Here is a 13,150-nt window from a genome sequence, read left to right as displayed (position 1 = left end):
TGGGTCCAGCATCACCCTGACACCAAAACCAAAGACCCCACAAAAAAAAGAAAACTACAGGCCAATATCTTTGATGAACACTGATGCAAATATCAGCAGCAAACAATCTTAAAACTTGTATGGGACCACAAAAGGATCCGAATAACCAAAGCAATCTAGAGAAAAAAGAACAAAGCTGGTATTATCACATTCTCAGATTTCTAACTATACTATAAAGCTCTAGTAATCAAAACTGTTGCTCTCACAAAAACAGACACTTAGATCAATAAAACAGAACAGAGTCCAGGAATAAACCTATGCTTACATAGTCAATTAGTCTGTGACTAAGGAGGGAAGAATATACAATGGGGAAAACGTAGTCTGTTCAATAAATGATGCTGGGAAAACTGGACATCGACACGCAAAAGAATGAACCCAGACTGCTTTCTTACACCACATACAAAAGTAACTCTAAATGGACTAAAGACCTAAATGTCAAGACTGGAAAGCATAAAGCTCCTAGGAGGACACATATGCAGCACACTCTTAGACATCAGTCTTAGCAATATCTGTTTTGGATTTATCTCCTCTGGGGAGGGCAACAAAAGCAAACAAATGGGACTACACAAAACTAAAAAATTTTGCACAGCAAAGAAAACCATCAGCATAGTGAAAAAACAACTTATTGTATGAGAGAAGATATTCACAAATGATAATAATTGTTAATTGGTTAATATTCAAAATATATAAAGAACTCACACAGCTCAATATTAAAAACCAAAATAATCAAGTTAAAAAATGGTCAGAGGACCTGAACAGACATTTCTACAAAAAACACCAAATACAGATGGCCAACAGATACATGATAAGATATGCAACATTACTAATCATTAGGGAAATGCAAATCAAAACCACAATGAGATACCACTTTATACCTGTCAGAATGGCTAGTATAAAAAAAAAAAAGCAAGAAATAACAAGTATTGAGGAGGATGTGGAGAAAGAGGAAAACTTGTGCACTATTGGTGGAATGCAAAATGGTATAGCCACCATGGAAAACAGTATGGAGGTTCCTGAAAAAATTAAAAATAGAACTACCATGTGATCCAGCACTTCCACTTCTGGGCATTTATCTGAAGAAAACAAAAACACTAATTTCAAAAGATATTTTGCCTCTATGTATATTGTAGCAATATTTACAATAGTCAAGATACAGATACAACCTGTATCTATCATATATGAATAGATATAGAAAATGTGGTGTGTATATATATTACATATATAATACATATATAATATAAAGATGTGGTATGCACACACACACACACAGGAATATTATTCAGTCATAAAAAGAATAAAATCTTACCATTTGTGACAACATGTATGGACCTGAAGGGTATTATGCTAAGTGAAATAAGCCATATAGAGAAAGACAAATATTGTATGATTTCACTTATATGTAGAATCTAAAAAACAAAACAAACACAACAAAACCCATTCATAGATACAGAGAAGAATCTGGTGGTTGCCAGAGGGAAGAGGGTGGGAGGATGGGCAAAGTAGAGGAAGGGGAAAAAAAGGCACAAGCTTCCAGTTATGAAATAAATAAGACACGAGGATGCAATGTACAACATAGAGAATATAGTTAATAATATTGTAACAACTTTGTATGGTGAGAGATAGTTTAATTTATCCTGGTGCTCACTTTGAGTAAAGGACAGGTGGGGCTAGGTAGGGAGAGATAGGTAGGGGGCTACTGACCAGGCTCACAGAAATCCCAGACCAGGAGAAATGTTAGAGATGAAATACTTTCATGAGTTACAAACAAAACCAGAGCTAAAGAAACGTAAGGAGACCTCCCTGTTTGTTTTGTTATAGACAAGATATTTTCATGAAAGTTACAATTTGGCCTCTGAAATTTACCAGACTTGAAGGGGACATAAACATGGTGTTACCAGTGGTGAAGTCAAGTTCTCTGGTCAGTTTTCTATAAAAGACCCATCATAAAAGCCCTCAGTGGCAACCCATTAGGGACCCCCTCTCACCCTAGAGTTTTTTTCTTTCCTTTCTGTTCTCACCTTCAGTTAATAAACTTTCACTTCACCCTTTTGTGTCCAGGAGATTCATTCTTGGACTCCGTGAGACAAGAACCCTGCAATTCTGCAACAACTTCATAATGTATATATGTTGAATCATCATATTGTACACCTCAAGCTCCTATAATATTGTATGTAGACCGTGATGAAAAATATTTGTTGATTGAAAAAGGGCACATGTTCTGTAGTTTTAATACAACACAGCCAACATGTGCATCTCATTTAGGTGTGCATATTAAAATTTTTTATTTTGTCCTTTTCAGCTCTGATTATGATTGACAATTCTTGTTATAAAGGTACCATATGCAACCTTTTTGGAAGAAAAAAATATTAAAAGATGGCAAAAGCAGGTAAGAGATAGTGGGAATAAATATTTAGAAGATTGCTACTATGTGACAAACACTATGCTTTATAGTGTAAAGATTTCTTTCAACAGACTCAACAAACTGAAGTTCAGCCAGGTTTAGTTAATTTACCCAAGATTCAACAAAAAAGTAAATGACTGCGCTGTGTCAGAAACCCAGGTCTACTTGATTCCAAACAGCAAGGCAGTTTTAGTGTTTAGATTCGTAATTCTTACAATTCATAGTTTTGAGAATTAAATGACATAATTTCTTTAAAAAGCATTAGGCACAGTAGTTGACAGTCAACAAGTGTTGCTCTCACACAAGTCTGGAATTGGGTCTATTTAAACAGTAGGGGGAAAAACCTGGTTGAATTATACTTGTTCCAACTCCTCTAAGAAATGTTCATGTTGATTACAGTAATCCCATGTCCTTCCTCATATTGAGGCTCGAAAAAATGCCTGGCAATATTTCAGATAATGACTATTTCTTCCCTGCTCAAGTAAAGGGATTTAGATGTTGTAGTCAGCTGACAGAGGCTAAATGAACCAATGATTTATGTCTGTAAAATATAATTTTTTGTGTGTGCCTAGGGTTTTGCTTTGTTTTTCCCACGAACAAGTGCTTGTGATTCGTTAAGAACTTTGCAAGGTAAGCTACGGGGTTCCCCGGAGGAGCTGGGCCTCTGAGGGTTGAAAGCAAGAGGTCTCGGTCTCTCTGCCTCTGTTTCTTGCCATCTGTTTTCTGTTACGTCCCCCAGAACCTGCCGCTCTGCACAGAGCAACACCGCATCGCCCCCGCGGAAAGTGGGGCAACACAGGCTCACAACACAGGCTCACTTTGCTTATGAGCAAAAACTTTGTTTCCTTCTGGGGCGACAAACCATACAAAACGGCCGTCCCAGCTGTGCCGAACTTCAAGGCGAAGGAGTAACCGCAACTCTTCCGGATTCCTTCCTCTTCAGCCTGCTGCACCTGGACGCGGGTGGCGCGCGACTCCTCGGCCCTGACGTCACCGCACCTGGCACCAGCTGGGGTGCCGGGTAGTGAGCCGGGACGCGGAGGGGGCGGGGCAGGGAGAACGAGGGGGTTCTCGCGAGATTTCCCTCCTCCCGGGTCCAGCTCCCGGCACCTTCCCGGCCTCTGTGGGGTCTCCACCTCTGTTTTCGGTGTCGCATTCTAGAACGGCGGTCGTCGAAGGGAGCGGCGGGAGGCGGGCTCCGGGGCTCGGCCGGCGCTCCCGGTTGGAGCCGGCGGCCAGGACGTACTGGCAGGTCCCACCCCTGCTGCGGGAGCGTCCGGGGTTTGGGAAAGCCGTCTGGGCGGGCGGGGGAGAGCCCTCCCGCCGCCGCGGCTTCGGCGGAGGCCAGGAGCGAGGAGCCGCCGCTGTCGCTTCTAGCTCGCGGGCCGCGCTGACGGGACTGGCCGGGGAACGCCGCGGGCGGATGGAGGCGCCTCTTCACCCCGCCTGAGTTCAGGAGGGGCAGGAGCGGAGCGCGGGGCCCGCCTCCCGCCGCAAGTGCGGCCGCGCGATCAGCCAGAGGAGGAGCAGGGGGCGCCGGGCTTCTCCCCGCGGGAGCCCCCAGCATGGGTAAGAGACTCGCGGGATCTTCCCGCCGCCCGGCTGGACCTTCACGATTAGGGCAGGCGGTTCCCCTTGTAGGTCTCGGCAGGGAGGGAGCGGGGTCAGCCCTTTCGCAACACCGCACCCTCTACCGCCCCTCCTCGCCCTGCCTTCCACCTTGCTCTTCTCGCAGAGAAATTGGTCGGAGGGCTTGCGGGTGCTTTCTCCTGCGCTCCCCTCCCCGCCTCTTCCTGTTCTCGGGAAAGGTGAGGGAATGGGGGAGGGGGCACCTGGTCCCCTCTCCGCGCCCACTGCCCAGCTAACCTTAGCCTAAACTTCCCTCCCTTCCCCAGCCTCCTCTTTCCCTACCCCCTTCTGGTCGGATGGGGGAGGGTGGTGGAAAAACTTGACAAAGTAGCACTTTTAACTTCTTTATCTTCTGCTAGGCTTTGTATAGATTGGCGTTTTAATAAGTTTTTCGTTTGTTGTTGTTAGGAAAGGTAATTTTTTTTTCCCTCCGCTAAAACTTTCAAGGGAGGGATGTCTTAAGGACAGGGAAACTTGAGTATTTACTTTGTTTTTACCTAGGCAAGTGTGTTGGCACTTAAATATTAAATCTCTTTCTGAGGACCGAGTTAGGGTTTGATAGGATTTCAGTGTTGAACCCTTTGAGAAGCTGTTTCCTGTTTGGAATTAGACTTCCTTGCGAGAGAGAAAAGTACAAGGCCTTATATGTTATTTACTATGTGCTTTAAAGTTTTGGTGGGAGCTAGAAAAAGCAGAATGTGTTGCAGCCTGGTTTGAAAGGGAGTTTTGTTGAGTAGTGTAACAGTTCTTTTGATAACACATTTCGGTGTGGGCTAGGCACTCTCTTAATCCTTTAAAAATTAAAAGCAATTTAAAAGAAGTGTGTTGTGTGCCAAAATAAATGTGTGCCATTATAAAACATAAATTTGTGCCACCGACGAGCGTAAGCATGTTCTAGAAGAATAAACCCAACTTTGGTTTTGTAGAGTAAATCAGGAGGACTCTTATCATTTTTTGTAGTTGAGAGTTGGTACTCTTCATATCAACACACTGTTAACCGAAATTAATAATTCATGCAGCTAACAAATGATTTAGAAGCAGGACAAATACAGACTACTGCTGATGTGGCACCTTCTGCCCACACAATGTTTCGTGGGCAATGCTTTAAGCACAGTGTTTACAGATCCTCGTTAGCTCTTCTGTATTTTGCTCGACTTTCTACTTTTATGTCTTTCAGGTAACTTTTGTACACAAACTACTCTTAAACCTCCAGAGGGTAAAACCTTCGCTGTTTGGAACTTTCACAGGAATTCCTTTCTAATTGATCTGTTGAGTTTACTGAGTATTTGAGGGTTTATTCCTTTAAGCATCAAATTATAAAACCACTTTAACTGATTTGGATGAAAATCATACTAAAATATGTAATTCTTTCTTGTCTTAAATAGGATGCAGAATATAATTAATGGTGGCCTAGGGTCATCATTTGTGACCATTGGTTACTGTGATGCCTTGAGGGATGTGTTGGATTGTATATAGGACTGTTGACTCAATTCTTCTGCATTTTGATGTTATTTAAATATTTTTCTGCTTTCCTATTGGATGTTTGTCACTGTGATTAGAGCCCCCTTCATTCTCCCTTCTCTAATTTTTCTACAAGTGTGGGAATCATTCAAATTTGTAATTCTGCATAAGGGGAAAATAAGTATATCCTTACTTAGTGTGTGAGATGTTACCTTGAGAAAATTAGCATCAATACTGGGGCATTGGAGTATCTATTTTAATTGTTCAAAGGCTTTTCCTTAGTGACTTCTCTGCTGTATTTTGGTTAGGCAAGTTGCCACATTATCTAGGTAAAGTGTGATGTTTGTATGCTCTCAATTTGACTACCCAGTATGTGTTTTGAAGGTTGATTACTTGGCATTTGTAGTTAATTTTTGAAAGGTATTTGTCAGGCATTTCTATATGAATGTATACTTTAAATTTATTGGTCATGTAATAATGCATGTTAAAGTTATCAAAATCATTTAAAAGGAGTTTCCTCTTTAATATAAATCTCATTTGCTTGGTTTTATTATCATTAGTCTTTATTTCTTATGATTTAAGATGGCAGCTTAAAAAATATATATGTTGTTTTATCTGGTGTGTCACAGATGAAAAAATCCTTAATTTCTTTGTTTTGAAATAATTTGGATACCTATTAAGTGATGGTTCCTACCATGTGAACTATTTAGGTAGGTAGTATAACTAGAGAGTTAAGAGCAGGGCTCTGGACTGGGACAGCTTAAGGTCAAATCCTGGCTCTTCCACCTATTAGTTGTTGTGACTGAGCAAGTTACTTAACCTGTCTCTGCTTCAGTTTCTTACTCTGTAAGTGGAGTAAAAATAATCTCATAGGTTGTTATGGGGATTGGATGAGCTGATACTTGTAAAGTGTTTGGAACATGGCCAATGTTGATTGCTCTTATTTTCATTTTCAAATGATTTCTCTAATTCTTGCACCAACTTACAAAAACAATTCTCAATTTTTGACCTTTGTTAGAAGCTCATATTGCATTTACAGAATTGGTGGGATAAGATGTTTTGTAGTAATGCAGACATTTCATTTTTTTCCCCCAGAAATTTAATTCTATGTATCCTTATAAAAATTATGTAGGGAGATTTTTTTTTTTTTCCAGTATTGATTATATTTTGAAAAAGTCCATTATTGATAGTAAGTTTAGTAGTTTTGGGGAAAGTAGATGGGATGAGTACTAGAAGACTAGTTTCTTTGAATTTTATGTTAAGCTAAAGCACTGCTTTTAGTTTCTTCATATAGAAGAATGCTTAACATGTAGAAATTTGAGGTATTCTGTGTGAAAGAATTTGTGGAGAGTTTAGAGATATAGAAAGGCAAAACTTAACTTTTCTTATTCCAGAAATACAGATCTGCATTTTGAAGGGGAAAAAGATAGCAAATGGTACAAAGTGTTAACAATGTATGAATTTTTATTTTTGAAAAAGTAAGTGGATTTTAATGATTGAATTTCTGTTAATTTTAGGTAAGGTTATGAACTTCTTAGTTCAGGTTGTTTTTTTTAAGCTCATATATGACCAGTCAACATGTTTAAATTATGAGGCAGTTTAATGGACAGAAAAGTGCAATTGGTTTAGAGATGATCTATGCACTAGTATAATAGAGTGATTTATTTCCTTATTTTACTTTGTTGCACTATTTGGAGAAAATCTTGACTCATGCAGATAAGTAGTGGCAAATGGAAGTTGCCTGCTAAGGGCTCACCTTTCAGTCTCAGGATTTATTTCAGTTAAACTAATCCAGAACATGAAATAGTCCTATTAGGAAATTTTTATTTCAAATTTGGATCAGTAACAAAACTAATAATAAGCTGTATTTGTTAATTAGTAAGTACTCATGATCAGGTTTTTCTAAGTGTTTCAAACTTTGAATAGTTATAGTTCCATAAAATCCCATTAAGGGTGGAAATTCACACTGATAATATTTTATATTTTCCTATGGAAACTAGCCTGATGTATGCCATATACTTCTCTAAATGAGGAGTTTACAAAGTAAAATGATGTCACATTAACTTAATAAGATCTAAATTTTAAGGCATTTGAGATAAAAACAAAGTTGTAAAACATGAAGTGCTTTTGGTTCATTCCATTTGCTAATCAAAAATGCCTCCAGATTTTTATTTGTACGTAATCCAGATCTGTGATTAATTTTTTGTCCTCTTTTCTGTGATGGAATATCTTTCTCTGTGAAATGTATTTTGATTGCAAATCAATCAGTGTGATACATCCCATCAATAAATGAAAGGATAAGAACCATATTATCATTTCAATAGATGCAGAAAAAGCATTTGACAAAGTACAACATCTATTCATGATAAAAACCCTCCACAAAGTAGCTTTATCAGGAACATACCTGAACATAATAAAAACCATCTATGAAAAACCACAGTTGACATCATCCTGAATGGGGAAAAATTGAGCGCTCCTCCCCTAAGGTCAGGAACAAGACAAGGAAGGATGTCTACTCTCACCACTTTTATTCAACATAGTACTGGAAGTCCTAGCCACAGCAATCACACAACAAAAAGAAATAAAAGGCATCCAAATTTGTAAAGAAGAAGTAAAACTTTCCCTATTTGCAGGTGACATGATACTATATATAGGAAACCTGACTCTACCAAAAAACGGCTAGAACTGATAAATGAATTCAGTAAAGTCACAGGATACAAAATCAATGTACAGAAATCTGTTGCATTTCTATACACCAATAAGGAAGCAGCAGAAAGTGAAATTAAGAAAACAATCCTATTTATAATTGCACCAGAAATAATAAGATACCTAGGAATGAACCTAACCAAAGAGATGAAAGACCAGTACTTTGAAAACTATAAAACACTGATGAGGGGCGCCTGGGTGGCTCAGTCGGTTAAGTGGCTGCCTTCGGCTCAGGTCATGATTCCCAGGGTCCTAGGATGGAGCCCCGCATCAGGCTCCCTGCTCAGCAGAGAGCCTGCTTCTCCCTTTCCCTCTGCCTGCCACTCTACCTACTTGTGCTCTCTCTGTCAAAAAAATAAATTAAAAACAAAAACAAAACAAAAAAAAAAACACTGATGAAAGAAATTGAAGACGACACAAAGAAATGGAAAGGCATTCCATGATCATAGATTAGAAGAATAAACATTTAAAAATGTCTCTACTACCTAAAGCAATCTACACATTTAATGCAGTCCCTATCCAAATACCAACAGCATTTTTCACAGAACTAGAACAAGCTGTTCTAAAATTTGTGTGGAACACAAAAGACCCTGAAGAGCCAAAGCAGTCTTGAAAAAGAAAAGCAAAGCTGGAGCCATCAATTCTGGACTTCAAGTTACATTACAAAGCTGTAGTAATCAAAACAGTATGGTACTGGTACAAAAATAGACACATATATCAGTGGAACAGAATAGAAAATCCAGAAATAACCTACAATTATATGGTCAATTAATCTTTGACAAAGCAGAAAAGAATATCCGGTGGGGAAAAAGTATCTTTAACAAATGGTGTTGGGAAAAGTGGACAGCAGTTTGTAAAAGAATGAAACTGGACCACTTTCTTACACCATACACAAAAATAAATTCAAAATGGATTAAAGACCTAAATGTGAGACCTGAAACCATAAAAATCCTAGGAGAGAACACAGGCAGTAACTTCTTTGACATCAGCCATAGCAACTTCTTTCTAGATATGTCTCCTGAGGCAAGGGTAAACAAAAGCAAAAATGAACTATTGGGACTACATCAAAATAAAAAGTTTCTGCACAGCAAAAGAAGCAGTCAACAAAATTAAAAGGCAACCTGCAGAATGGAGAAGATATTTGCAAATGATATATCTGATAAAGGGTTAGTATCCAAAATATATAAAGAACTTATAAAACTCAACACCCAGAAACCAAGTAATCCAATTAACCAATGGGCAGAATACATGAATAGACATTTTTCCAAAGAAGACATACAGATAGCAGTGACATGAAAAGATGCTCAACATCACTTATTATAAGGCAAAGGCAAATGTAAATCAAAACGATTATGAACTATTAACCTCACACCTGTCAGAATGGCTAAAATCATCAACACAAGAAACAACAGGGGTTGGTGAGGATGTGGAGAAAAAGGAACATTCATGCACTATTGGTGGGAATACAAACTTGATGCAAGCACTCTGGAAAACAGTTAAAAATAGAACTATCTTATGGTCCAGCATTTGCACTACTAGGTATTTACCCAAAGAATACAAAAATACTAATTCAGAGGGCTACATGTACCTCTATGCTTATTGATTGATTGATTGGTTGAGAGAGTGGAGTCGGGGGCAGAGGGAGAGAGAGAAAATCCCAAGCAAGCTCCATACCCAGCATGGAGCCTGACCCGGGGCTCGGTCTCATGAACCTGAGATCATGACCTGAGCTGAAATCATGGGTCAGATGCTTAGCCTACTGAGCCATACAGGCACCCCATGCACCCCTATGTTCATAGCAGCATTATTTACAGTAGCCAAGATATGGAAACAGCCTGAGTGTCCACTGACTGATGAATGGATAAAGAAGATGTGGTATATATACATGTGCATGTGCACGCACACACACAGTAGAATATTATTCAGCCATAGAAAGGAATGAAATCTTGCCATTTGCAATGACATGGATGGAGCTAGAGAGCATAATGCTAAGTGAAATAAGTCAGAGAAAGAAAAATACCGTATGATTAAACTCATGTGGAATTTAAGAAACAAATGAGCAAAGGGAAAAAAAAGAGAGACAAAGCAAGAAAGAGACCCTTAATTATAGAGAACAAACTGAAGTTTACCAGAGGGGAGGTGGGCGAGGGATGGGTGAAATATGTGATGGGGATTAAGGAGTGCACTTGTGATGAGCACTGGGTGTTGTGTGGAAGTGTTGAGTCACTATATTGTACCCGAGACTGATATAACACAGTATGTTAACTAACTGGAATTAGAATAGAAACTTAAAACATATATTTTAAGTATGATAAGTGTTTAATTTTCTAATATATATGTAAAAAGTGGTGTCATGGCAAGGGCTTGAAGAAGGGCAAAGAAAGGTGTAATGATTCTTGATTTGGGTGAGAAGAGGACAAAGCTGCAGTTTTGTTTTCTAGGTAAACTGGTGAAGCAAGGTTTTAAAGATCTGAAAGTGTTCAGTTTGTGTTCAAAAGAGAAAGGGTGAATAAAATCTAATATGATGTGATTGAAATTAGGTAAATTGGGTTATCATTATGACTGATCTGTGACTTGCTTAGTTGTAGGCTTTGATATCCAACTACTAGGTAGATTGACCTCAAGTAGGATTTTGGTCTTTCTAGATGGAGGAGAGGCCAAAACACTGGTCTGAGGAATCTAGATAGAGGTCCGTATATTTCTGTAGTCAGTCTGTCAGCATGAGGGATATGTGTAGTAAAAGGCAGTGTATAGACAAATAGATGGGGTGGGCCGGCTTGGTGTGGAAGTGGGGTGGTGGTTGGTAGCAGGCACTAGGTAGACATTCAGACTGATATCTTGTGGGAAAGGGGGGGAAATGGGGTTTGGCAGTAGGCTTGAAGACCTAGCCACAAGGAAACAAACCAGACAGGGCTCAGATTTTTATGAGAGATATAAGGTAGGTATTTGTTCCCAGGCACAAAAATGAACTTGGTTATTGGAATTGTTTAGGATGAGCCAAGCAGTAATACTGAAAGATGCTGAGCTCCAAAGCTATAGATCTTACATATTTTCTGTCTTGAGAGCGTATTACTAGTCTGTATTGGTACCTGGATCTATAAGTGGTCCTGGAAAACTGGGGTGGAATGAGATTCTCTGTCCAAATGCTTGAGAGGATATTCCCTGGTCACAGTCTGGAATTCCTTCTGTTTATTAGGTCCCAGGGATTTGATGTGTCTGCTTTTTCTTTTTTCTTTTATTTTAAGATTTTATTCATTTATTTGACAGAGAGAGACCCAGCGAGAGAAGGAACACAAGCAGGGGGAGTGGGAGAGGGAGAAGCAGGTTTCCCGCTGAGCAGGAAGCCCGATGTGGGGCTCAGTCCCAGGACCCTGGGATCATGACCTGAGCCGAAGGCAGACGCTTAAGGACTGAGCTACCCAGGCGCCCCAAGATATAAGAAATTTGAAAGTATCAATAATTAGTGGTTTCTTGTTTTACTGAAGTGGAGTTAGGCTCTTTGTTAGAAAGACTTGGGTTTTTGGTTTTTGTTTTTGGAGAGTGTACCTGTCCTTTTCACTCCTACCAAACTCCTCCCTTTCCTTTAGTTGTCTTTTAGGTTCATGTTAGATGTTTAGACTAGTTCAGAGAGTCATTTATTACCATTGTTAAGCAGATAAAATTCCCTTCATAATCTTAGTAGGGCTTTTCTGACCCAAGACTGTGTTATAATACCAGTTGACCCTTGAACAACGGGGGGATTAGGGGTGCTGAACACCCCCCCCCCCCCCGCCCCTGAAGTTGAAAATTCCAGTATAACTTTGATTCCCCCAAGACTGGGCTAATAGCCTACTTTTGGCCAGAAGCCTTACTGATAAAACAGTCAATTAACACATATTTTGTATGTTACATGTATTCTCTGAGAACTCAAATACATTTGCAGTATTATACTGTATTTATCAAAAAAAATCTGTGTATAAATGGACCGGAGCAGTTCAAACATATGTTCATGGGTCTAAGGTACTTTGATTTTTCAGTCAGAACTCTGGTTTTAGCTCCAAGTGAGGTAGACATTTTCCTTTTGGGGTCCTAAAAGTTTCCTCCTTTGGACTAAATTTAATATTGTTTCTTTTTTGTTTTATTTTGGTTTTTGTTTGTTTCTGAAGATGTCGGGTACCTGGATGTTCTATTCTCTCAGTGACTGTTTTCATTAAACTGAAAATGTATTTACTAATTCGCATTTAAAGGAGCTTTTACTCTGAGAAGAAGCTCTGCTTTTTTAAAAAATTCAGTGTTCTAATTTGCTATGTAGCCTAAGATGTTGATCTGTTGCCAGATATGGCAATGTTATAGACTCTTTCCTAGAACCTATTTATACCATATCAGTCCTTTCCTGCCTCTAGGAGACTTGCATTTTATAATCTTTCAAATTCTGTATCTGTTATTAAACTTCCCATCATGATCCCATTCTCTTTCCCAGCTAATTTACAAAACAGAGATGACTAATATGGGATCCTAAATTCCAGCATCTGTTTTAGTGTCTTGTAGCTCATGTTCTTTTTTGATGATTCGTTGTTCACGTATTCCAAGAGAGTGACTGTGTGGCACCTAATCACTGGGAGTTTCTAGTAGAAAAATAACTTTAAGTATGGTAACAGTAACAAATAGTTACCACCAACATTAAGACAAAGGTTCTGTTGCAAGGTCTTATGGTCAAGGAAAGGAGCTTTATATGAAAGATTAATCAAGGGGCGCCTGGGTGGCTTAGTGGGTTAAGCGGGTTAAGCGTCTGCTTTTGGCTCAAGTCATGATCTCAGGGTCCTGGGATCGAGCCCCGCATCAGGCTCCCTGCTCAGCGGGAAGCCTGCTTCTCCCTCTCCCACCCCCCTGCTTGTGTTCCTGCTCTCGCTGTGTCTCTCTTTGTCAAATAAATAA

At 39.4% G+C, this 13,150-nt stretch overlaps 1 protein-coding gene across 1 annotated transcript in view; it reads left to right on the top strand.

Moving 5' to 3' along the window:
* Positions 1-3,537: 3,537 nt before the first annotated feature.
* The window catches only part of CD2AP (CD2 associated protein), a 132,178-nt gene continuing 122,565 nt past the window's right edge, over positions 3,538-13,150 (top strand). Inside the window, exon 1 of the mRNA XM_032409686.1 lies at positions 3,538-4,009. Coding sequence (XP_032265577.1) covers positions 4,006-4,009 — 4 coding nt within the window. The 5' untranslated portion in view covers positions 3,538-4,005. The remainder of the gene's footprint in view (positions 4,010-13,150) is intronic.

The sequence above is a fragment of the Phoca vitulina genome, unplaced genomic scaffold (genome assembly GCF_004348235.1).
Source record: "Phoca vitulina isolate PV1807 unplaced genomic scaffold, GSC_HSeal_1.0 scaffold11, whole genome shotgun sequence".
Taxonomy (NCBI): Eukaryota; Metazoa; Chordata; class Mammalia; order Carnivora; family Phocidae; genus Phoca; species Phoca vitulina.
Note: the sequence above shows the minus strand (reverse complement) of the source record. Positions and strands in the feature narration are given on the sequence as shown.